This window comes from Psammomys obesus, unplaced genomic scaffold, assembly GCF_907164565.1.
Source record: "Psammomys obesus unplaced genomic scaffold, mPsaObe1.curated_primary_1811, whole genome shotgun sequence".
In the NCBI taxonomy this organism is placed as follows: domain Eukaryota; kingdom Metazoa; phylum Chordata; class Mammalia; order Rodentia; family Muridae; genus Psammomys; species Psammomys obesus.
Window position 1 is genome coordinate 44,711,414 of NW_026585895.1, and position 23,653 is coordinate 44,735,066.

The 23,653-nt window shown below is 41.6% G+C and overlaps 1 protein-coding gene across 1 annotated transcript; it reads left to right on the forward strand.

Annotated features, from left to right (window-relative positions):
* The first annotated feature begins 19,027 nt into the window (after positions 1 to 19,027).
* Positions 19,028 to 20,008, forward strand: LOC129671109 (olfactory receptor 1361-like). The gene has a single exon (XM_055599731.1). The coding sequence runs from the start codon at positions 19,028 to 19,030 to the stop codon at positions 20,006 to 20,008; it is 981 nt and encodes a 326-aa protein (XP_055455706.1).
* The last annotated feature ends 3,645 nt before the right edge of the window (positions 20,009 to 23,653 follow it).

Here is a 23,653-nt window from a genome sequence, read left to right on the forward strand (position 1 = left end):
ATCTATCTATCTATCTATCTATCTATCTATCTATCTATCTATCTATCTATCTATCTATCTATCCATCCTATCTATCCATCCATTCATCCATCTATCTAATCACTTTACAGCCTGATCCCCACCTCCTCACAGTCCCACCACCCTCACACCCTCCCTACTTCACCCTGTCCCTCTTTTCAGAGAAGGAGAGTACCCCCATGGGTACCAACCCACCCTGGCACCTCTAGTCACAGCAGGACTAAGCAATCCTCTCCTGCTGAGGCCAGACAAGGCAGCCAAGCTAGAGGAAAGGGAACCAAAGTCAGGGAATGACCTAAGATGGATTATGGTGATTCAACAACAATGTGAATATGCTAAGATATTTAATTCTATATCATATGGCAATAAATTGTGTATAAATTTTGTTTGCTTTTTTTATTCTTTATTCTCCCCATCTCCTCCCAGATCCAAGCCTTCTCACCTCTTTACTGACCACATCATGTTCTTTTTCTTTCTACTTCAGAGAAAAAAAAAAAAAAAGGAAAAACATCAAAAAGAAAGAAAGAAAGAAAGAATGAATGAATGAATGAATGAATGAATGAATGAATGAATCTGGGCTTAGAGGGTCCTGCAGAGACTGGTGAATCAACTAAGGCCCATGCATGGAGAGGACCTAGACTGCCTGTTCAAATGTAGCCCACAGGCAGCTCAGTCTCCATGTGGATTCCCTAGAAAGGGGGGCAGGGGCTGTCTCTGACATGGACTCAGTAGCTGGCTCTTTCATCACCTCCCCCTAGTAAGGTGGCCTAACTAGGCCAATAAAAAGAGGATCCAAACAGTCCTTGATGAGACCTGATAGGCTAGGGTCAGATAGTAGGGGAGGAAGACTTTCCAAATCAGTGGACTAAGGGAGCAACATAAGGGGGAAAGATAGAGGGATGATGGGACTGGGAGGAGATGAGAGAGAGGTCTAAAGCCAGGATACAAAGTGAATACATTGTAATAAATAATAATAATAATAATAATAATAATAATAATAATAATAATAAAGAAAAAATTTAAAAAATCAAAACAAAGTAAAAGAAAGAAAATAAAAATCAACAAAACAAAACAAAACAAAAAAAACAAACAACACAAAACAAAACAAAAAAATCAAACCAAACCAAAGTATGAAGTCTGTTTTGTGCTAGCCAGCTAGTTCTGAGCTTGGGACCTGCCCTAGGGTGTGGACAATATACCCAGCCACATTCTGTTGAAGAAGATGGATTTTCCCTTTCCCAGCAGGTATCAACGGCAAATAGCTTCTGGGGTGGGGTGGTACCTTATGTCCACTTCCCCTTCTTAGTGGTGGAAGTTCTGTCTGATTTTAACTATGTAGGTCTTGTATGTGCTGTCAGAGACCCCGTGAGTCCAAATATGTACCATTGTGTATGGAAAACACTGTTTTCTTTGAGTCATTGACCACCTCTGGCTCTTACAATATTTCCAGCTCCTCTTCTGCAAAGATAAAGACATTACATTTAGGGATGAGTGCTACAAAATCCCCCACTCTCCACACGTTGTCTAACCTTGGATCTCTTTGCTAATTACCACATATTGCTAGGAAAAGCTTCTCTGATAAGAGTTTAGCAAAACTCTGCTGAGTTACAGGCTAATGTGTGTAAATCCTATTTCTATAAGGCTTTTGAAAAAACAGAATTGTAAATTCATTACCAACTCATCATTAATATTGTAATGTTTCTGACTGAAACTTCTTTCTATTATTTTGAAATATTTTCAAATTGTAACTTAAGTGCTATAATGAAAATGAATCTTTCATGACTCTATCATCTACCTATCATCATGTCTATGTCTATGTAATTTCTAAAGATGCAACCTCAATGCCAATACTTTTAAAATTATTTATGTATTTACTTTACAACCTGATATTAGCCCCCCTCCTCCCAATCCCACTTTCTCCTTGTCCCTTCCCCTCTCCCCTATTCCTCAGAAATGGGGAGCATCTTGGCAACCTACCCCAGGTTATCAAGTCACATCAAGACTGAGTATGTCTTCTTCCCTTGTGGCTTGGCTAGACAGCCACACCAGGAGGAAGTGCTCAAAAAGCAGGCAATAGAGTCCATGTTGGAAAAAGCCCCAGCTCCCCTTACTAGCGAACCTGCATGAGGCCCAAGCTGTCCATTGGCTACATCTGTGTAGGGAGTGTAAGGTCCAGTCCTTGGATGGTCCTAGGTTGGGTGCTTCAGTGTCTGCAAGCCACTCTGGGGCTCTGGTTAGTTGGCTTTGTTGGTGTTCTTGTGGAGTGCCTGACACCTCCAGGTCCTTCTATCCTTTCCCCCACTTTGCCACTAGACTTCCTAAGCTTCTCCCAATGTCTGGCTGTGAGTCTCAGCATCTGCTTCAATCTGCTCCTAGGTGAAGCCTCTCAGAGGACACCTATGCTGGGCTTCTGTCTGTGAACATAACAGGGTATCATTAATAGTGTCAGGGATTGGCTCTGTCCCTTTGGGTGGGTCTCAGGTTGGGCACTGGTTGGACATTACTCTAACTTTATCCCTGCACATCTTGTAGGCGGGGTAAATTTTGGGTTGAAGATTTTGTGGGTGGGTTGGTGTTCCCCTCCTACACTAAGAGTCCTTTCTGGTTAGAGGGTGTCCTATTCAGTCTCCATGACTCCTACTAGGAGTCTCAGACAGAGTCAACCTCCATATTCTCCCAGAAGCCTACCCTGTTTTACATCTCCAGCTTGTCATAGAGATGCCTCCACCCACGGTTTCTCGCTTCCCTACAGGCCCTCTGCCCCCTCCCCCAGGTTCTTCCCAGGAATGATTACCACTCTCATTTCTCTCTTTGCTCCTCCTCCCTGTTCCCTCTCTTCAACCACTTCTGCTGTCTATTCTGTTTCCCCTCCTGAGTGAGACTGAAGCATCCTCCCTCCGGTCCTCCTTGTTACTTATTTTCTTTGGATCTGTGAATTGAAGTATGTTTATCTTTATTATACAGATAAAATCCTCTTATAGTGAGTACATACCCTGTGTGTCTTTCTGGGTCTGGTCCGCCTCCTCTTCCCTCTGACCCTAGCCTATCAGGTCTCATCAGGAATGGCTGCATTGTCTTCCGCTGTGGCCTGGTAAGGCTGCTCCTCCATCAGAGGAAGGTGATCTCACTTGGAGACTGAGCTGCCATGGGCTGCATCTGTGCAGGGGTTGTAGGGGTTCTATGTTATCTCCATGTATGGTCCTTGGTTGGAGTATCAGTCTCAGGAAAGACCCCTGGGCCCATATCTTTCAGATCTGTTGCTTTCCTTGTGGAGCTCCTGTCCCTTCTAGATCTTTTATCTTTCCTTTCTTTCCTAAGAATCCATGCACTTGCCTAAAGTTTGGCTATGAGTCTCAGCATCTACTTTGATACTCTGCTGGGTAAAGTCTTTCAGAGACCTTCTGTGGTAGGCTCCTTTCCTGTTCCCTGTTTTCTCCTTCTTCCAATGTCCATCTCATTTGCTTTTCTGAGTGAGGATTGATCATCTTACCCACAGTCCTCCTTTTTTTAGCTTCTTTAAGTGTACAGATTTTAGCATGTTTATCCTATATTATATGGCTAATATCCACTTATAAGTGAGTATATACCATGTGTGTCTTTCTGTTTCTGGGATACCTCACTCAGGATGATCTTTTCTAGTTCCCACCATTTGTCTGTAATTTTTTATTTGGTTTGTTGGTGTTTAATTTCTTGAGTTCTTTATATATTTTGGATATTAGCCCTTTGTCAGATGTAGGATTGATAAAGATCTTTTCCCAATCTGTAGGCTGCTGTTTTGTTCTATATTGACAAATCTCTACTCTAACTTTATCCCTGCACATCTTGTAGGCAGGGTAAATTTTGGGTTGAAGATTTTGTGGGTGGGTTGGTGTTCCCCTCCTACACTAAGAGTCCTTTCTGGTTAGAAAGGCTGCTGTTTTGTTCTATATTGACAGTGTTCTTTGCCTTACAGAAGCTTTTCAGATTCAAGAGGTCCCATTTATTAATTGTTGATCTTAGAGTCTGAGCTGTTGGTGTTCTGTTCAGGAAGTTGTCTCCTGTGCCAATGAGCTCAAGGTTCTTCCCCACTTTTTCTTCTAATAGATGTAGTGTGTCTGCTGTTATGTTGAGGCCTTTTATTCACTTGAACTTGAGTTTTGTGTGATAAGTAGATGTAGTGTATATGCTGTTATGCTGAGGCCTTTGGACTTGAGTTTTGTGTGATAAATTTAGATCTATTTGCATTTTCTACATGGAGACATCCAGTTAAACCAGAACCATTTGGCTCCTTTGTCAAAAATTAAATGCACATAGGTATGTGGGTTTGTGTCTGGATCTTTGATTTGATTCCATTGATCAATCAGTCTATTTCTATGCCAGCATCTTGCAGTTTTTATTCCTATTATTTTATAATATAGCTTGAACTCAGGGTTGGAGATTCCTTTAGAAAATTTTTTTATTGTACAGAATTGACTTAGCTATTCTGGGTTTTTTGTTTTTCCATATGAAGTTGACAATTGTTCTTTCAAGGCCTGTAAAAAATTATGTTGGTATTTTCTTGGGAATTGCATTGAATCCGCAGGTTACTTTTGGTAGGATGGCCACTTTTACTGTGTTAATTCTACCAATCCATGAGTATAGGAGATCTTAACATCTTTTGCTATCTTCTTCAATTTCTATCTTCAGAGACTTGAAGTTCTTGCCATACATGTTTTCACTTGCCTGGCTAGTTACACCAAGATACTTTATATTATTTGTGTCTATTGTGAAATGTCTATTGCTTCCCTAATGTCTTTCTCAGCATGGTCAATTTTGGAGAAGGTTCCATAAGGTGTTGTGAAGAAGGTATATTCTTTTCTGTTTGGGTGAAAAGTTCTATAGGTATCTACGAGATCCATGATATCTGTGAGTTTCATTATTTCTCTGTTTTGTTTCTGTCTTGATGATGGTGTTAAAATCTCCCACTATTAATGTGGGGGGGGTCAATGTGTAATTTAAGCTTTAGTAATGTTTCTTTTACAAATGTGGGTGTCCTTGTATTTGTGGCATAGATATTCAGGATTGAGATGTCCTCTTAGTGAACTTTTCCTTTGATGAGAGTGAAGTGTCCTTCCCCATCTCTTTTGATAAAGTTTGATTTAAAGTCTATTTTACTAGATATTAGGATGGCTACTCCAGCTTGCTTCTTGGGTCTATTTGCTTGGAAAACCTTTTTCCATCCCTATACTCTGAGGTAATGGATTTGTTGCTGAGGTGTATTTCTAGTGTGCTGTAGAATGTTGGATCCTGTTTATAAATCCATTCTGTTAGCCTGTTTTTTTTTAATTAGTGAATTGAGTTCATTGATGTTGAGAGATATTAATGACTAATGATTGTTATTTCCTTTTATTGTGATGCCATTGTTGGTGGTGTGTTTGTGTGCTTGTCTTTTTGTTTGTTTGTTTTGCTGTAGTGATGTTATTTATATCTTGTGTTTTCTTGGGTGTAGTTAACCTCATTGGATTGGAGTTTTCCTTCTAGCATCTTCTGTAGGGCTGGTTTTGTGCATTGCTTAAATTTGGTTTTGTTGTGGAATATCTTGTTTTCTTTATCTATGATGATTGACTGCTTTGCTGGATATAATAGTTTGGGCTTATATCTGTGTTCACTTAGGGTTTGCAAGACATCTACCCAGACCCTTCTTGCTTTTACAGTCCCCATTAAAAATAGTGGGATCTAGAAAAGATCATCCTGAGTGAGGTATCCCAGGAGCAGAAAGACACACACAATATATACTCACTTATAATTGGTCCTAGATCTATAACCTAGGATAAACATACTAAAATCTACACACCTAAAGAAGATAAACAAGAAAGAGGACCCGTGGTAAGATGATCAATCCCCACTTAAAAAGACAAATGGGATGGACATTGGAAGTAGGAGAAAACAAGTAACAGGACAGGAGCCTACCACAGAGGGCCTCTGAAAGACTCCACCTAGCAGTGTATCAAAGCAGATGCTGAGACTGATAACCAAGCCTTCGGCAGAGTGCAGGGAATCATATGAAAGAACAGGAGCTCCACAAGGACCAAATATATCAGGGCACAGGGGTCTTCTATGAGACTGTTTCTTCAACCAAGGACCATGTATGGATATAACCTAGAACCCCTGCTCAGATGTAGCCCATGGTAGCTCAGTATCCAAGTAGGTACCTTAGTAAGTTCTGACATGAACTCAATGGCTAGCTGTTTGACCTCCCCCCTCAAGGGAGGAGCAGCTTTACTAGGCCACAGAGGAGGACTTTGCAGCCAGTCCTGAAGATACCTGATAGGCTAGGGTCAGATGGAAGGGGAGGAGGACCTCCCCTATCAGTGGACTTGGAAAGGGGCAGGGAGGAGATGAGGGAGGGAAGGTAGGATTGGGAGGGAATGAGGAAGGGGGCTACTGCTAGGATACAAAGTAAATAACCTGTGATTAATATAAAAAAATAAAATTTATTAAAAAAATAAAAATAAAAAGTCAGATGTGATTCTGATAGGACTGCTTTTATATGAGATTGTCCTTTTTCTCATGTAGTTTTTAAAATTATTGTTGTTCTGTACATTTAAGTTTTTTATTATTATGTGGTATGAGGAATTTCTTTTCTGGTCTAATCTATTTGGTGTTCTGTAAATCTCTTGTGTGTTTAAAGGCATCTCTTTCTATAGGTTAGGGAAATTTTCTTCTATGATTTTTCTTGAAAATATTTTCTGATCCTTGGAGCTGGGAATCTCCTCTTTCTTCTATTCCTATTATTTTTGGGTTTCTTTTTTTTTTTTCCTCTGGTATCCTTGATTTCTTGGATGTTTTGTGTCAGGAATATCTTAGATTTAGTATTTCCCTTGACAGATGTATTGATTTCTTTAATTATATCTTCTATGCCTGAGATTCTTGCCTCCATCTCTTGTATTCTGTTGCTGATGCTTACCTCTGTGGTTCCTGTTGTCTTCCCTAAGTTTCTATTTCCCCAATTTCCTCTGTTTGTATTTCCTTTATTGATTTTATTTTCATTTTTAGGTCTTGAACAGTTTCATTCATTTTCTTCACCTGTTTGATTGTGTTTTCCAGTAATTCATAATTAGTTTCCTTTTTAAATGCCTCTATTTGTTTGATTGTGTTTTTCTGTGTGTGTGTGTGTTTACAGTATTTGTTTCCTCTGTAAAGGCCTCTACCATCTTCATTAGTGTAGATTTAAGGTCATTTTCCTTTGTTTCTGCTGTGTTAGAATATCCAGAGCTTGCTGCCATATTACCCTGGTTTTTGTTGATTGTGCTCTTATGCTGGCCTTTAGTCATCTGGTTGTCCCTGGAGTTGCCTGATTGTTCCTGGAACCCGCTGGGCTTCTCAGGCATGTGAGAGGAGCCCTAGGTTGTGGGCTGGGGCTGGATCTCCTCAAGTAGCCTAGAGAGCTCTTCTCTGCTGGTTCTGTCTCAGTTGGAACTATAAGCATGGAAACAGGACGTGGGCCTCTAACCTGGTGACCCTGTGAGGTCTTGCAGGTCTCCTCAAGACAAGTAGTAGAGCCATGAACTGCAGGCTACATCTGCAGGTCTCTAGAATCTGAAGTCATCCTCAGAATGGCAGGAATAGGGAAACACTGGAAAGGAGATGGCGGATGGTAAGAGAGAGAGAGATGGAAGGTGACATTTCAGAGTCAGCAGCATGGCTGCTCGCTAGCCCTGCAGACATTGCTCCTGCTGCTCAGACTCTGCTGGCTCCAGCACCTTGGATGGGGAGCCTATATGCTCTTATTCTGCACAGGGGGACCATAGAACTGTGGACCAGAGGCTGGGACCATGTCCCATTTATCTGGGACTTGTGCTCGGGTGGGATGCCTCTTCTCAGCCGGGAAGCACAGACGTTGGTCGAGTCAGCAGCCAGGCCGTTCACTTGATCTGAAGTCTTTGATCTGCTGCTACTCTGGTACAGTGATACTCAGACACAGTGCCATCATCTTGGAGAGCTTCGCCAATAAAAAATTTTAGCAATATATTTGGCTTTAAAAATATTTCTATGAATTCTTTGAGAATCTCATGCAGTGCACTTTGAACATCTCTCTCTCCTGATTCCTCTGCTTACAACTCCCCCCCCTTCCCACCCTTCCCTGCTCAACTTTGTGGTTATTTCCTTTTTCCCTGTTGAGCTCAGTTTGTGTGGTGAGCTAGTCTTGGGACTAGAGCTTGGCCTAGCGTGTGGTCGGCCTTCCATGGGTCACGTTATTTAGAGGGATGATTCTGCATATGCTAGAAGCTGTCGAATTCTACTAGGCTACACGTCGACCTTCCCTTCTCTAGGATAGGATTTTCTCTGGTTTGAGCTTGTACACATCATGTGCACGCTGCCTCATCTCAGTCTCTCTAAGTTCAACTGTCAAACGCCCTGTTGAATCTAGATGGCGCTTTCTTGAAGTCATCTACCACCTCTCCTTGTTATGGTCTCTGTGGAGGGGTGTGTTGTGAATGTCCGACTCAAGGCTGAGCACCTTGTTTTGCTCTCTGCATGCTGATGAGTTATGTGTCTCTCTGCTCATTGCTGTCTACTACAGGAAGAAGTTTCTCTGAGGAGGGTTGAGCAGTGTTCTCACCTCACAGTGAATGTTTACAGCTCCAGGCATTTACCTGAAATTTTCGTAATCTGATTTTTCTTAGCAGCTGAGTAGTGTTTCATCGTGTAAATGCACAGCATTTTTGTTCTCTGCTCATCAGTTCGTAGACCTCAAGGCTGTTTGCACCCATTGGCTGTTGTGAATAGAGCAGCATTGGACGTGGGTGAACAGCTTTCTCTGGAGCAGTATATAACATCCTTGGGTTATATGCGCAAGGGTACTCTAACTAGGTCATGTGGTAGATACATTTTCAGCACTTTAAGGAGCCTCCATGATAGCTTCCACATTACCAAATGCCAGGTTGGATTTTAAATGTCAAATTTCCTTATAAATACAATGAAAATGATTTTTTGTGTGTGTGGTTAAAAATCAGAAAAAAAAAGGGTGAAATCAATTTCAGATCAATAAACCCTAAAGATATCCTTGTTCATATACTAACAATGCAGTGAAGAGATGCAATATGTCCACTAACTCTTTAGTCACAGGGGAGTGAAAGATAAACAGGTCACCGCAAGACCATTCCCTCCCTCACAGCTCCAGTTACTCTCAGCAAGGAACCCGAGATGCTTATGTGTCTTTTTTTTTAGAGATTCTTTTTTTCTCTTTTTCCAGATTTTCTTAGTTCTTTGACTTAAAGTTTCTAGCACTCTTTGTGTGGGTCTCTGTATATCTCTCCTCAACATCCATCTTTCCCTCATCTCTCCTTCACCCTCTTCTTCCCCACGGGCTCAGAACCTGATGAGAACAATGTTGACACTGAAAAAATACAAACAGTCCAGGGATGAATCTTTGACATCAGCTAAGACGATGTCAACTCCTTGAAGGAGTCAGCTTCTGGAATTTTACTTCTTTTTAAAAAAAAAATTATTTTATGTGCATTAGGTGAAGGTGTCAGATCCCTTAGAACTGGCATTACAGACTGTTGTGAGTTGGGTGCTGGGAATTGAACCCGGGTCGTTTCAAAAGAGCAGACAGTGCTCTTAACCACTGAGCCATCTCTCCAGCTGAAATTTTACTTCTTGACCTTATTTTTAGCATATAGTCTGGAAGTTAGTCTCACAGAGACCTGACGGAAACAGATGCTCTTACCACAGTCTGTTCTTAAATAGGAAAGTCTTCTGCAAGTGAACTGTTGGGCAAATTTTTACTGACTGATGTAGTTTTTACTTTAAGGAAGTTGCTTGTGGCTTTTTGCTTTAAAAAAAATGCTATCCGAGTGTTGAGTAAACAAGTCTTGATCAGAATCCTGCCTTGACTCCATTCCTCATGTCTGCCCCTGTCATTCCCACGCCCTCCTTCAGGTAACCCTGCTCAACATGCCCCGTGGGACGGGACAACCCCTGCTGATTGTGAGTAATAGACTCATTATGTTTTTAAAATACAGTTTGGTTTGCTTGAAAGAAACTGAACATATTGTTCCTGCATTTTTATTTTAATTAGCATTAAATAATAGCTTATTTTGTATAACAGTGTATGATAGCCCATTTCTTAAGGACCATAAGTATTTGCCCTATCTTCATTAAGGAAGACAGTTCATATTTCTCCAGTATTGCCTTCTCTCTTCCATCTTCATCTCCACCTCCATGTTGCTATCTGTGTTGTTCTACCTTGAGAGAGTAATTGTATCACTATACATCTGTCTGAGCTACCCCCACTGACATAGAAAGACACTAGAGCAAATGACAACAAAAGAATGAATACTGGAATATGCAAGGTTTTAAAACTCTTTACAGCTTCCGTTTTATAGATATGTACTGTTGACTAAAGATGGTCTAAAGCAGTGGTTCTTGTTGGTCGCAATCCTTTTGGGGAGGTGTCAAAGGGGTCTTTCACAGGGGTCACCTAAGACCATTGGAAAACACAGATATTTACATTACAATCCATGACTCTAGCAAAATTACAGTTATGAAGTAACAGCAAAAATAATTCTATGGTTGAGGGGTCACCACAACACAAGGAGCCATCTTAAAGGGTCTCAGCACTAGGAAGGTGAGAAGCACCGGGCTAATGTGCTTAATGAGCCAGCTGAGGAGAACAAAGTCCAGACGAGCAAAAGAGAGTGCGTGTCAGGGAATGTGACGGGCACTGAGAAAAAGATGCAGCTCAGTGAAGTGACGCTCTTTGTGATCTAAGGCGATGCAAGCATTCACCTGCTATCTGCACATTTACAAGGTAACACATTTTTAATGCATTTAGACAAACACCCCTGACTTATGGACTTAAAAATATGACTCTATCCAGTTCCCACCATTTACTTGCAAATTTCATGATTTCCTTGTTTTTCATTGCTGAGTAATATTCCATTGTGTAGATGTACCACAATTTCTGTATCCATTCCTTAGCTGAGGGGCATCTGGGTTGTTTCCAGCTTCTGGCTATTACAAATAAAGCTGCTGCAAACATGGTTGAGCAAATGTCCTTATTGTGTACTTGAGTGTCTTTTGGATAGGAGTGGTATAGCTGGATCTAATTGTCTGAGAAAGCACCAGATTGATTTCCAAAGAGGTTGTACAAGTTTCCATTCCCACCAGCAGTGGAGGAGGGTTCCCCTTTCTCCACATCCTCTCCAGTATGTGTTGTCACTTGAGTTTTTGATCTTGGCCATTCTGATGGGTGTAAGGTGAAATCTCAGGGTTGTTTTGATTTGCATTTCCCTGATGGCTAATGATGTTGAACATTTCTTTAAGTGTTTCTCTGCCATTCGATATTCCTCTACAGAGAATTCTCTCTTTAGCTCTGTACCCCATTTTTTAATTGGATTACTTGATTTGTTGCTTTTCAACTTCTTTAGTTCTTTATATATACTGGATATTAGCCCTCTGTCACATAGAGGGTTGGTGAAGATTCTTTCCCAATCTGTAGGCATTAGTTTTGTTTTGATGACAGTGTCCTTTGCTTTACAGAAGCTTTTCAGTTTCATGAGGTCCCATTTATTGATTATTGCTTAGAGCCTGTGCTGTTGGTGTTCTGTTCAGGAAGTTGTCTCCTGTACCAATAAGTTCAAGGCTCTTCCCCACTTTTTCTTCTAACCGATTTAATGTGTCTGGTTTTATGTTGAGGTCTTTGATCCACTTGGACTTTAGCTATCCCAGAAGCAGAAAGACACACACTGTATATAATCTCTCATATAGACAGATAATATAGGATAAACCTACTAAAATCTGCACACCTAAAGAAACTAATCTAGAGGGAGGGCTCTGGCTAAAATGCTTAATCCCCATCACAAAAGGCAAAGAGAATGGACATCAGAAGAAGAAGAAAACAGGAAACAAGTTAGGAGCCTCCCACAGAGGGCCTCTGAAAGGCTCTGTCCTGTAAACTATCAAAGCAGATGTTGAGACTTATGGCCAAACTTTGGGCAGAATGCAGGGAATCTTATGAAAGAAGTGGGAAATAGTAAGATCTGAAGAGGACAGGAAGTCCACAAGGAGAACAACAGAACCAAAAAAATTGAGCACAGGGGTCTTTCCTGAGATTCATACTCCAACCAAGTACCATGTATGGAGATAACCTAGAACTCCTGTACAGATGTAGCCCATGGCAGTTCAGTGTCCAAGTGGGTTCTATAGTAATGGGAACAGGACTGCTTCTGACATGAACTGATTGGCCTGCTCTTTGATCACCTCCTCCTGAGGGGGGAGCAGCCTTACTAGGCCATAGAGGAAGACAATGCAGCCACTCCTGATGAGAACTAACAGACTAAGATCAGAAGGAAGAAAAAGAAACCCTCCCCTACCAGTGGACTTGGGGAGAAGAGAGAGGAAGAGAGAAGAGAGGGGATTGGGAGGAGAGGAGGGGGGAACTAGAGGGGGGATACAAAGTAAATAAAGTGTAATTAAAAATTAAATTAAATTAAAATTAAAGATCTGACTCTACCCATCACTAACTTTCAAGTTGAAATCAGAAATCTTTTTTTAATTAATTATTTTTTTAATAAATTACAGTTTTTCATTTTGTATCCCAGCTGTAGGCCCCTCCCTCATTCGCTCCCAATCCCACCCTCCCTCATCTCCTTCTATGCCCCTTTCCAAGTCCACTGATAAGTGAGATCCTCCTCCCCTTCCCTCTGACCCTAGCCTATCAGGTCTCACCAGGACTGGCTGCATCGTCTTCCTCTATGGCCTACTAAGGCTGCTCCCTAATCAGGGGAAGGTGATTTAAGAGCCAGCCACTGAGTTCATGTCAGAGACAGTCCCTGTTTCCCTTACTAGGAAACCCACTTGGAGATTGAGCTGCCATGGACTACATCTGTGCAGGAGTTCTAGGTTATCTCCATGCATGGTCCTTGGTTAGAGTATCAGTCTCAGAAAAGACCCTTAGGCCCAGATTTTTTGGTTCTGTTGCTCTCCTTGTGGAGCTCCTGTCCTCTCCAGGTCTCTCTATCTCCCCCTTCTTTCATAAGATTCCCTGCACTCTGCCCAAAGTTTGGCTATGAGTTTCAGCATCTGCTTTGATGCCTTGCTGGGTAGAGTCTTTCAAAGGCAGTCTGTGGTAGGCTCCTGTCCTGTTTCCTGTTTTCTCCCTCTTCTGATGTCCGTCCTGTTTGCCTTTCTGAGTGAGGATTGATCATCCAGGGTCCTCCTTCTTGCTTATGTTCTTTAGGTGTACTGATTTTAGTATGTTTATCCTATATTATATGTCTAATATCCACTTATAAGTGAGTATATACCCTGTGTGTCTTTCTGCTTCTGGGATACCTGACTCGGAATGATCTTTTCTAGTTCCCACCATTTGCCTGCAAATTTCATAATTTCCTTGTTTTTAATAGCTGAGTCGTATTGCGTTGTGTAAATGTACCACAATTTCTGTATCCCTTCCTCAGTTGAGGAACATCTAGGTTGTTTCCAGATTCTTCTGCCTATTACAAATAAAGCTGCTACGAACATGGTTGAGCAAATGTCCTTGTATACTTAAGTGTATTTTGAATATATGCCTAGGAGTAGTATAGCTGAATCTTGAGGAAGCAGTATTCCTAATTGTCTGAGAAAGTGCCAGATTGATTTCCAAAGAGGTTGTACAAGTTCGCATTCCCACCAACAGTGGAGGAGGGTTTCCCCTTTCTCCAGCATGTGTTGTCACTTGAGTTTTTGATCTTAGCCATTCTGATGGGTGTAAGGTGAACTTTCATGGACATTTTGATTTGCATCTTCCTGATGACTAAGGATGTAGAACATTTCTTTAAGTGTTTCTCTGCCATTTTATATTCCTCTATTGAAAATTGTGTTTATCTCTGTACCCCATTTTTTAATTGGATTACTTGGTTTGTTGCTTTTTAATTTCTTTAGTTCTTTATACATTCTGGATACTCTGTCAGATGTAGGGTTGGTGAAGATCCTTTCCCAATCCATGGGTTAAGGCAAAGGACACTGTCGTCAGTATACTCTTTTTCTAGTTCCATTCATTAGCATGTACCCATTGAGGGAAGGAGTCTCTCCTAAAATGAGAAAAACTGACATGAGAAACTCAAATATCATCTGATAAAAAAAATCAACCTCCCCCCCAAAACAACACTAAAAAGTGCCATTCCATGGATCTTTCTAATAATTTAATTAAAATCCTTAACATCATTCTTTGTTCTCCCTCCAAACCCTGTCATGTTCCCCTACACACAGACTGCTCCCTGCCAAATTCATGGGCTCTTTAATTGTTACATATATGCATGTGTGTGTGTATGTGCATTTGCAAGCCTGTGCACAAAGTACAACCTGCTGAGGTAAGTCTAGTCAGTGTTGCTTGTATGTATTTGTTTTGGGGGCTGGTCGTTTGGTGAGGGATAATCAATTAGGATCTTTATAAATGTAGTTCTTATTTTGAAAACGTTGATTTTAAATGTATTTATTTCCTCTGGAATTTGATAATACTTACTAACTAGTAGTTTGGTTTTTCTAGAGAGTGCTCGAATTTCTTTAATGCAGGCGAATGACGGAAAACACTGCTTTGCACCCAGTTGGCAGCTGCTCTGATGAGTTATCATCAACTCGAGATAACACGAGTTACAAGTCATTGTTACTGTATCTTAGAATGAGATCAAGAATCTCTCCACCTGTTGCTTCTTCTTAAAAACTCATTTAAATCGGGTTACCTGAGGATGATATTTCTAAACTAAATAAGCAATATAGCTAGATTTAACCCAACAGAGGTTTGGGATTTGGAGAGAACAGTAAATGGCAGTTCTTGGAGATGGAGTAATTGCCAGAGTTGTCCTTTTGCTGTCTCACAAATCTTCAAGCCCAACACCCAATTCAGCTGAGCTAGATTATTTGAATCATTAAAAACTGCAATTACAGGAAAGATATATTATGAAGGAAGGCTTCCTGAGATGATGGGTAGGGAGTCAGCTTCCCCTTGGGTTCCTCCTTGCCTGACTGTTGATAGTTTACAAGACTGAGATGGTGTCCCCCAAAGGGTAGACTTTCCCTGCAGGACCAATTGTTTCCAGAAGTTTTATGGGCTTTATTCAGTGGTGTGGTTGAATCTCAGCATAGGGAAAAATGAACAGGCTTGTGAGTTCCAGCTCCATTGGATACAGAAAGGTGCAAGGGCTGAGCTCATGCTAATTAGCCTTTTTTTTTTCTTCTGAACACAACGGGAGCCTCTGGGGGTTAGCAGAGTCCCAGGGAGTGCATGGGTGTAAGCCCGCTTGCTTGTGATGAGCTTCCTTACATTTTCCCTTAGAAAATGATAAGAAGAAGGTCTTTAATGGACAAGAGGGAAGGCGACTCTGCTTGTACCCCCCCTCCAAAATATGAAATTAACATTATGTCCTGTCCCAAGATAAATTGAAAGGAGGCACAAAATAGAAAAATGGTGACATGGGCACCAAGCAGATCAAGGAGAGTTGAAATAGAAGAAATAGTGTGAAAATGTCTGCCTGTAATAAAAATGCATTTTTAAGTAAAGGCTGTGATGGAGCAAAGTGTGGAAGCAAAGTGCAAGAGGGCATGAAGATGTGCCCCGAGAATCTAGGATCCTGAAACATGTGATGGAGCATCTAATTTATTTTGCGAGATTTTGGAAGATTTAGTTCGACATGGTGAAAAGAAATGCAATCTTATTTATACACCATGGGATCAGCCTTTGTGATTTTTCAGTTTGAGAGGGTGAGTGGTCTGAAAACAGATTTTAAATTAGTAGGTCTCTAAGGAGAGTCCATTTCTAACACTCAGACATTGATAAAATAATAAAGAGGTGTGGCATGTCAGCTGATGCTTATATTGAACAGGAAAGTGAAGAAGAATCAGAGTTTGGCTGGACACCCCAGCCTCACCCCTCTGTGTGTGTCAAGATGTCCCTGAAACACCAGCCAGGAGCTGAGAGACTGTACATGGTCATTTGCTTGTTTCCAGGCATTCTTTCACCTCTCCCGATTTAGTTTAATTTAATGATTTGGGGAGTTCCAGCTTTGTATGAGTGGGCCTCTTCTCATCTCTTCTAAAGAACATCTCTTTCTCTTTTCTTTGTCCCAGAGTGATTTATAGCTACAAGTCGCTTGAGAGAGTCTACAGAACTCACCGTTTGATGGGAGCATAATCGAGACTGGAGAACAGAAAGGAAACATAGATGGATCCGTAAAACCTTCCAACAAGAACACAACTATTATTTGCTACTCCTCTTGAATGTGATTGACTTAAAAACACACTTTTGCTTTACTTGAAAAGAAAATGGGTTGCATTATCACATTGTTACATCTTTGTAAGAGGTAAGTAACAAAGTTCTTCATTATTTCTTGGATACTATTTTTTCACTCTTTCCCTGTACAGGGACTTACTCCATCTTTCTTCCTACCTGCCTGATTCTTCTCTTTCATATTCATTTCTACATGTATGTTGACATTTGAATTCAGCTTAACTTTGAAGAGGTAATAACATGCTAAGAATATAAGATGATTTAAGCTGACTCCACAGACAAATGTGGATTCAGGAAGAAATAAAGGCAAACGAATAATCACTGGAAGTTGTGCGGTTTTTCTATCTCTGCGCTCTTTCTTGCTCTGCAGATGACTAAAGATGCTCTGACAACATGTGAATGAGAAGATGTAGGAAAACCAAATGAATAGGGACGTGCTTCAGGAAAACATGACAAGTGCTGAGAAAGCCGCAGCCCAATGAAGCAAAACCTCTGTGGTAAAATACACTACAAGCATCAATCTGCTCTCTGGGACCCTAAAGGACAATTTTTAAGATATGGAAGGCAAATGGTCCTGAGTAATAGACTTGAACATGCAATCTTTTTGTAAGTAACTTCTTGTGGTAGAGACAGTCCTCTTGAGGAATCAGCTGTAGCGGAGGTGGCTTGGATGTTGTGTTTTATAAAGTTCCTCTGTCTCGCTAGAGATCTCAGCAATGCCATGACAAAAGGGAAACTAGTAAGTGAGAAGAAAGGGGATCATTAGCAAGAGTGACATTTCAGTGGAGTTTTAAGAGACAAAGTAACAAGATCACTGCATCTTACAATGCTGGGAAGGACTGAAGTGGAGGAGAACACCAGCCTTCTTAGAAGAGATGGCATGCCAGAAGTAGTCAATTCAGGAGAAGGATGGGGGAAAGAAAAAGGGAAAGGTTTCCATAGAGTATAGAGGTGTGGACCGAAGTGAATGTCTTCCAACATGATGACTAAACAAGCCATTCTGCACACATCCTTCTCTTTTATCTTGAAGCTCAGGACATGCTAGCCTACCTTTTACCCCAGGAAAAATTTGGAAAATATTCTCTAGAAAAGGAAAATTATAGCTATTAATTTAGTAGTCATGTCTCAGAGGATAGCTCTCATTTTTACTTGGTATAAATGGCTTAAAAACAAGCTTTCCGTATTTTCAGACAGTAAATTCTCATTTTCTTGGGAGGAAGTAATGTGGCTTCATACTTGCATGAGCGATTGCTACCAACTATCTAGAACAAGCAACATGGAAGCACACACACACACACACACACACCACAGAAAACAAATAACTCACTGAAGAAAAAACTTGATTCATGGTATAGGAGACAATATAAAAGCATTTGTTCAGAGAACCGTACCCACACCACAAAGGAAAAAGCGCTGTAGTGAAATATGGGCACAGTGAAGATCCCATCGGGCAATATCATACGGTTGCAAGAATAAAATAAACATGAGTTACTAGTTACTGTGATCACAATCTAGTTTATTAACTAGAAAGAAAGTGAGATGGAAACCTTAAGGGAAAGAGATTAAAAAAAAAAAAAAACGGTAATGTTTAATTAGTGACACTGGCGTACCACAGCGCCTGGCTTTTCTGTGAGCTCGGAGAAAGAATTCAGGCCTGTGTGCTAGTAAGGCAACGACTTCCCACCGAGCTGTCGCCTTACTCCCAAGTTCAAGGAACTGTGAGGGATTTTTTTTTCACAAATAAACCACAGTCTTCATATTTAAAAACTCAAGCTTGGTGTAGTGGTGCACACTTTCAGTCCCAGAACTCGGGAGGAAGAGGCGGCAGATCTCTTATTAGCTGGCCTGATCTACGGAGTGAGTTCCAGGACAGCCAGGGCTACACAGAGAAACCCTGTCTAGAGCCCTCCTCCCAAAATTCTCTTAATCATTCATAATGACATTAATGAAAACACCGAATCTTTATAAAATTCAGCATCTTTATAAAATGTAGAGGTGGAAGGAATAAAAATTCTAAAAGAAGAAAATAGCAGCAGCACAGAAAGGGAAAGGGAGGCCCACAGAGTCACACAGGCAGTGGGCTTCTTATTTAAGATGAGAAACAAAAATGTTTTCAGTCACCAAGTATCCGTAGACATAAAATGAAAATATTCTTGACTTACAAAGACTAATAATACCTGATGCAGCTAATTATTTGTTTACTTCTTGAATACGTACAGAAAAGCTGATAAAAACCAGGAACCAAAGAAGTAAAATAACTATCGAAACTTGGAGAAAGAAGAAAAAAAGAAAGATGAGGCACTGTGAAGAGGATGGGGTTTCATCTTTTACAGCAGAAGGCCAAAGGTATCATGGTAACATGCAAACACATGTGTATTAAAGGAGCATGGACCACTGAAAAGCTGAAACCAAACACGGAGGTGAGCAAGTGTAGAGCAGTGAGCATCCTTTTATTACCTACGGTGACACAGCTATATCCTATTATTATTTCAGGAGTAGTTACATGCTATAAGTAGGTATTTGTGTGAGTGTGTGTGTGTGGTGGGGGGAAATTTATCAATCACTTTTATCCTCATTCTGTGTAACTTTAGTTGAGTTAAAAGAACACTGACTAAAAGACCAAAACTACCCTTCTTCATGCTTCAGCATGAAAATGTATCCTCACTCCAATGACTGGCTCCTTTCAAGTGAAGACTCTGAGGTTTGTTTGAGCCTTGGCATCTTTCTCTTCCTTTTCCAGCTCTGATCTTCCCTCTTTGAAGCTGATGTAGACCATGCCTTATGGCCACTAGAAACAGGACAGAAGTGACTGAATTTGTGCTGTTGGGCTTGTCCAGCCGGCCAGAGATGCAGCCTGTTATTTTTGGAGTTGTGCTCACCATGTACCTGGTGGCAGTTTTGGGCAATACCCTGCTAGTACTTGTTGCTTGCTCAGACCCCAGGCTTCAGACCCCCATGTATTTCCTCCTCAGCCAGCTCTCCTTGATTGACATATCTCTGACAACCATCACTGTTCCTCAGATGCTGGTGCACACGCTCTCGATAAACAGAGCCATTTCCTATAACCGCTGCATGGTTCAGCTCTTTTCCTTTATGGCGGTGGGCAGTATGGAAGGCCACTTGCTGGCTGCCATGGCCTATGACCGCTACGTTGCCATCTGTGACCCTTTAAGATACTCTGCCATTGTCAGCCGCAACCTCTGTCTGCGAATAACACTGACCTCGTGGGCGGTGGTCAGCCTGAACAGCCTCCTGTACAGCGTGTTGGTCACTCGTTTAAGCTTCTGTGGCAACCAGCTCACCCACTTCTTCTGTGACATCACTCCTCTGCTGAAGCTCTCCTGTACTCGACCTGTGGTCAATGAGATGTTAATCTTCACTGAGGGTGTAGCTGTGGTGGTCAGCCCCTTTTTCTTCATTTTTGGCTCCTATGTCCGCATAGGCGTGGCCATAGCCCACATGCACTCAGTTGCTGCCTTGAGCAAAGCTCTGTCCACTTGTGGCTCCCACATTCTGGTTGTGCTGCTCCTCTATGGTTCTGTGATTCGTATGTACCTCAAGCCAATATCCACCTATGACTTAGACCAGGATCGCCAGATTGCCATCTTCTACACAGTAGTCACCCCTATGCTAAATCCACTAATCTATAGCCTCAGGAACCAGGAAGTTAAGGGAGCTCTCAGGAGGCTCTTCAGGAAGCTCTTCATCTCAGGAACTTTCCAGGCTGACTCTCAGGCAAACAAAGAAAGACACATTTCATGAGAACCAAGGGTCAATCTCAGACCACCTCAAGTAGCTGAGGTTTCCTCTGAATAATCCTATGAATCATATTCCTGTGGAATAATCTTTGCTATCAACTCCTTGGTTGGATTAGACACCATTTATGAATGGTTCTTGGCCCATTTGACTAGAATCTCATTACAACACACATCAGAAGATGCTTTCAAATCACTGAACTTTGAGTATGTAACATTCAACCCAGGGAACAAGTCACCCACATGGTAGTAAATCAATATGGCTTACAGAATCTGATTTGTTCAATAGTCCTGTGTCTTCTGCTGTCTTCCAGAGTGAAGTCAAAGCGCCATGCAGCACTATGGTGCAGAAAGGTAAAATGAAAATAACTCCTGGGTTGAATGGAGTAATCCTTCCTAAAAGGTTATATATGTATAGTTGCTCAATTCAACAACATTTTAACCTACAGTAATAAACCCAATGTTTATACTTTAAATTGTTCCATTTTTACCCTTGACTGTCCTTTGGCCACCTTAATTTTGTGATGTGTGTTGGATAAACAGGTGATGCTTCATAGACAATTAATTATATAACCTTTGAGGTGCATGAAAAAGTTCTATCTGAAAACAGAAACTCAGAGACAACAAAATGTAGATAATATTCAAAACTGTGGGTCTGAAAGAAACTTAGCAAAAAGTGAGCTTAGAAAAGAGAAGAAATATGAGCCAAGAGCTGAGATGGATTCGGCAGAAAGATTTCAAGGTCTTGGAGAAGACAAAGCAAAAATTAACTGAGTATTCACAGTTAACTGTTTCACAGCATTTTGAAGAATTAGGAGTCTATATTAACCATCACCTACTGAAGTAAAAAGTTTCTTTGACCAAAGTGGGGAGCAACCGAAGGATAAATACAGAAACATTTGGAAGGTAGTTTGACCACACAAGCGCTTATCAAAACAACATCAAAAGGTTTTCCCCTGAGTCTATGGTTTCTGTAGCCATGGGTTTGGATGGTGTTTACAGTAGCAGGAATGAATTCCTGCAGTGAGACAGGCCTCAGGTCTGAATGAGAGAATATTTTATTGCAATAAACCATTCGCCCCACAGTTTTGCCACTATTTAGACCGGTAAACACATCTTGCTTGGGTTGGTTTTGTAACATGTAGAGAGCAGGGCTGGATAAGACCATTTATGTCTCCTCCCCTCCCCCGAGAGCATCTTCCACACTAGCTGCCTAGCAGGGAGAGAGTTTCCTGAGCAGTTTGATATTGATTTCTCTACATCCTACATGCAAAGTGTCTCCAGCAATAGTTACGCTAGACAATCAGGAGTGATGACAGGAGCTTATGTTGGACGCCACTGACCAATAACCCAAAAGGGAGTACTCTGTTCCTGAGGTTTTTACTTAATAGCCCATGGTCTTCAGGAGCAGCATTGTTCTCCTGAGCAGGGAACCTCTGTTCAATCTCCTGGCTTCGGTTAGAATTTCAATTAGCTTATAAATCGGTGAGGTTTCACAAACCCTAGTTTTTGCTAACTTCCCTCCATCTCTCTTTTCTCTCGCTCGTTTTAACCTCTTCCTTACTTAAACCTTTAGCTCCTGGATGCCCCCTCCCCCAGTTCACTTTGGAGGAGTCACGAGTGAGGCCTGCTAGAATACGAGTCAGGCTTCTCAGCGTTAAGATCAGCCGTTCAAACCTTGTGCTCAGGCTCTCTCGCTAAGCAGCCTCTGCATTCTCCTGAGAATGTCTTTGTCCTGGGTATTTCACATGAGACCTAGCACCCTGATACATTTTCAGTTGTGCAATAGATTATTACTGGTGACGGGTACATGGTAAGTGTCTTCACAGGAAAACAAACTATGAAAGGTTGGGGAAACTAGTTGAGGTGATAGATTCGGTGGTGATGGTTTTATGTTTAGGTGTGCCCGAACTCATCAAATTACATAATCAAATTTGTGTGTGTGTGTGCATGTGTGTGTTGTGTGGTTTCTGGGTGTGTCTTTGTGTTGCCTTGTGCATGCTAGGCAAGTGCTCTAACCACTAAGCTACATCTCCAGATAAATCTGTGTCTTTTGTGTTGAGGGTAGAGAGTATATACATATGCAGTGGAGGCCAGAGGGCATCTCAGGTGTCATTCCACAGGTGCCTTCTACCATCTGTTTGAGGCAAGGCCTCTCATTGGGCTGAACTTCACCAAGCAGGTGAGGCCGGCTTGCTAGTGAGCTCTGGGTATTGGCCTGTTTCTACCCCTCACGTCATCATCCCTGGGTGAACCAGTATGTTCCAGCACACATGGACTTATTGCTGTTTTATTTTCGAGATTATATTTCAATTATAACATTTCTCCCTTCTCTCTCCATACCCTTCCGTATGCTCCTCGCTGTTCTCCTTCAAATTCATGGCCTCTTTTTCCATCAGTTGTTACTGTATGAATGTATGTATTATTTGTACATACATGTATATTCTCAAATATAACCTGTTTAGTCCATGTGATGTTACTTGTGTGTATGCTTTCAGGGTCGACCCTTTGGTACTGAACAACTGGTTGGTGTTCTCTTCCCTGGGCGTGCCACCTCTCCAGCTTCCAGCCTTACTCAGTTGCCTATACTTCCTCGTGTAGAGTTGAGCCAAACTTCCCACCCACTCTGTGGGTTCTGGGCATTGAAACCAGGTCCTAACATTTGTAGTTTACTTTACTGCCTGGGCCATCTTCCTATACCAGCTAGCTCTTTTTGTTTTTGTTTAGGAAAAGTTTACACAGAGACAGCAAGCAGAATGCTCCAAGACCTTTCTGTACATCTCCTGCTCCACTAATGTTTCCGTTTCTCTGCAAGCTCCATTCAGACCACAATATTCCCAGTGTGGGCCTCACGCAGGAGCATGATGGGAAAGCTTGTAAAAAATGCGCGATTGCCTGCTGTCTGAATATAGATGAAATGGTTCTTTTAGGTACGTTAGGACCAGAGAGATGGCATGCAGTTCTTTGGTTTGAGGAGATTTATTTGTAAGGGGAGAATGTGTCTCAGAGTCAGTGTCTCCTTGACATATCATGTAGGCAGCTCCTTGTTGCCCCCTCCATACGTAAAAGCCATGGCGGCTCCTGGGATAGGGGATAGAGAGAATCAATGAGGAGGGAGCCACCCAAGGAGTCGGAGGTATGGTTGCCAGCAGTCTGTTCTACGGTTGCCTATCTGTCCTGGAACGCTGATGGGACTATTAGCAAAAGAGGTATGGTTTCTCACGAGCCATTGGATGTCTGGAAAAACAATGAAGGGTAAAACAATCATATCAGGTTCTTTGCCTAAAATTTATAATGTACACTTTTTTCCTGACCTTACTATGGTGGATAAAGCATTGACCTCAGTTAGTAATTGAGGTGTTTCCCTATTGGCCATTCTAGGATTCCCTGAGGTTGAGATAAAAGCTCCAGCTTTTGTGGGAGAGGATCTAAGGACTTCGATTGGCTGCTGTGGATCATAGCGAGCCAGGGAGGCATTTTTAATGCGGTTGTTAATAGAACAAAGGCTCTTCTTGGATCCTGGTGTCAAAGAGTGATGGATGAGAGAAGGGGTCTTTGTCACCCTTGAGTAAGTCAAATAGAGGCTGTAATTGACTGGTTGGTATGAGGAACCAAGGTCTAAGACAACTGAGAGCTATGTGGCTCAATACAT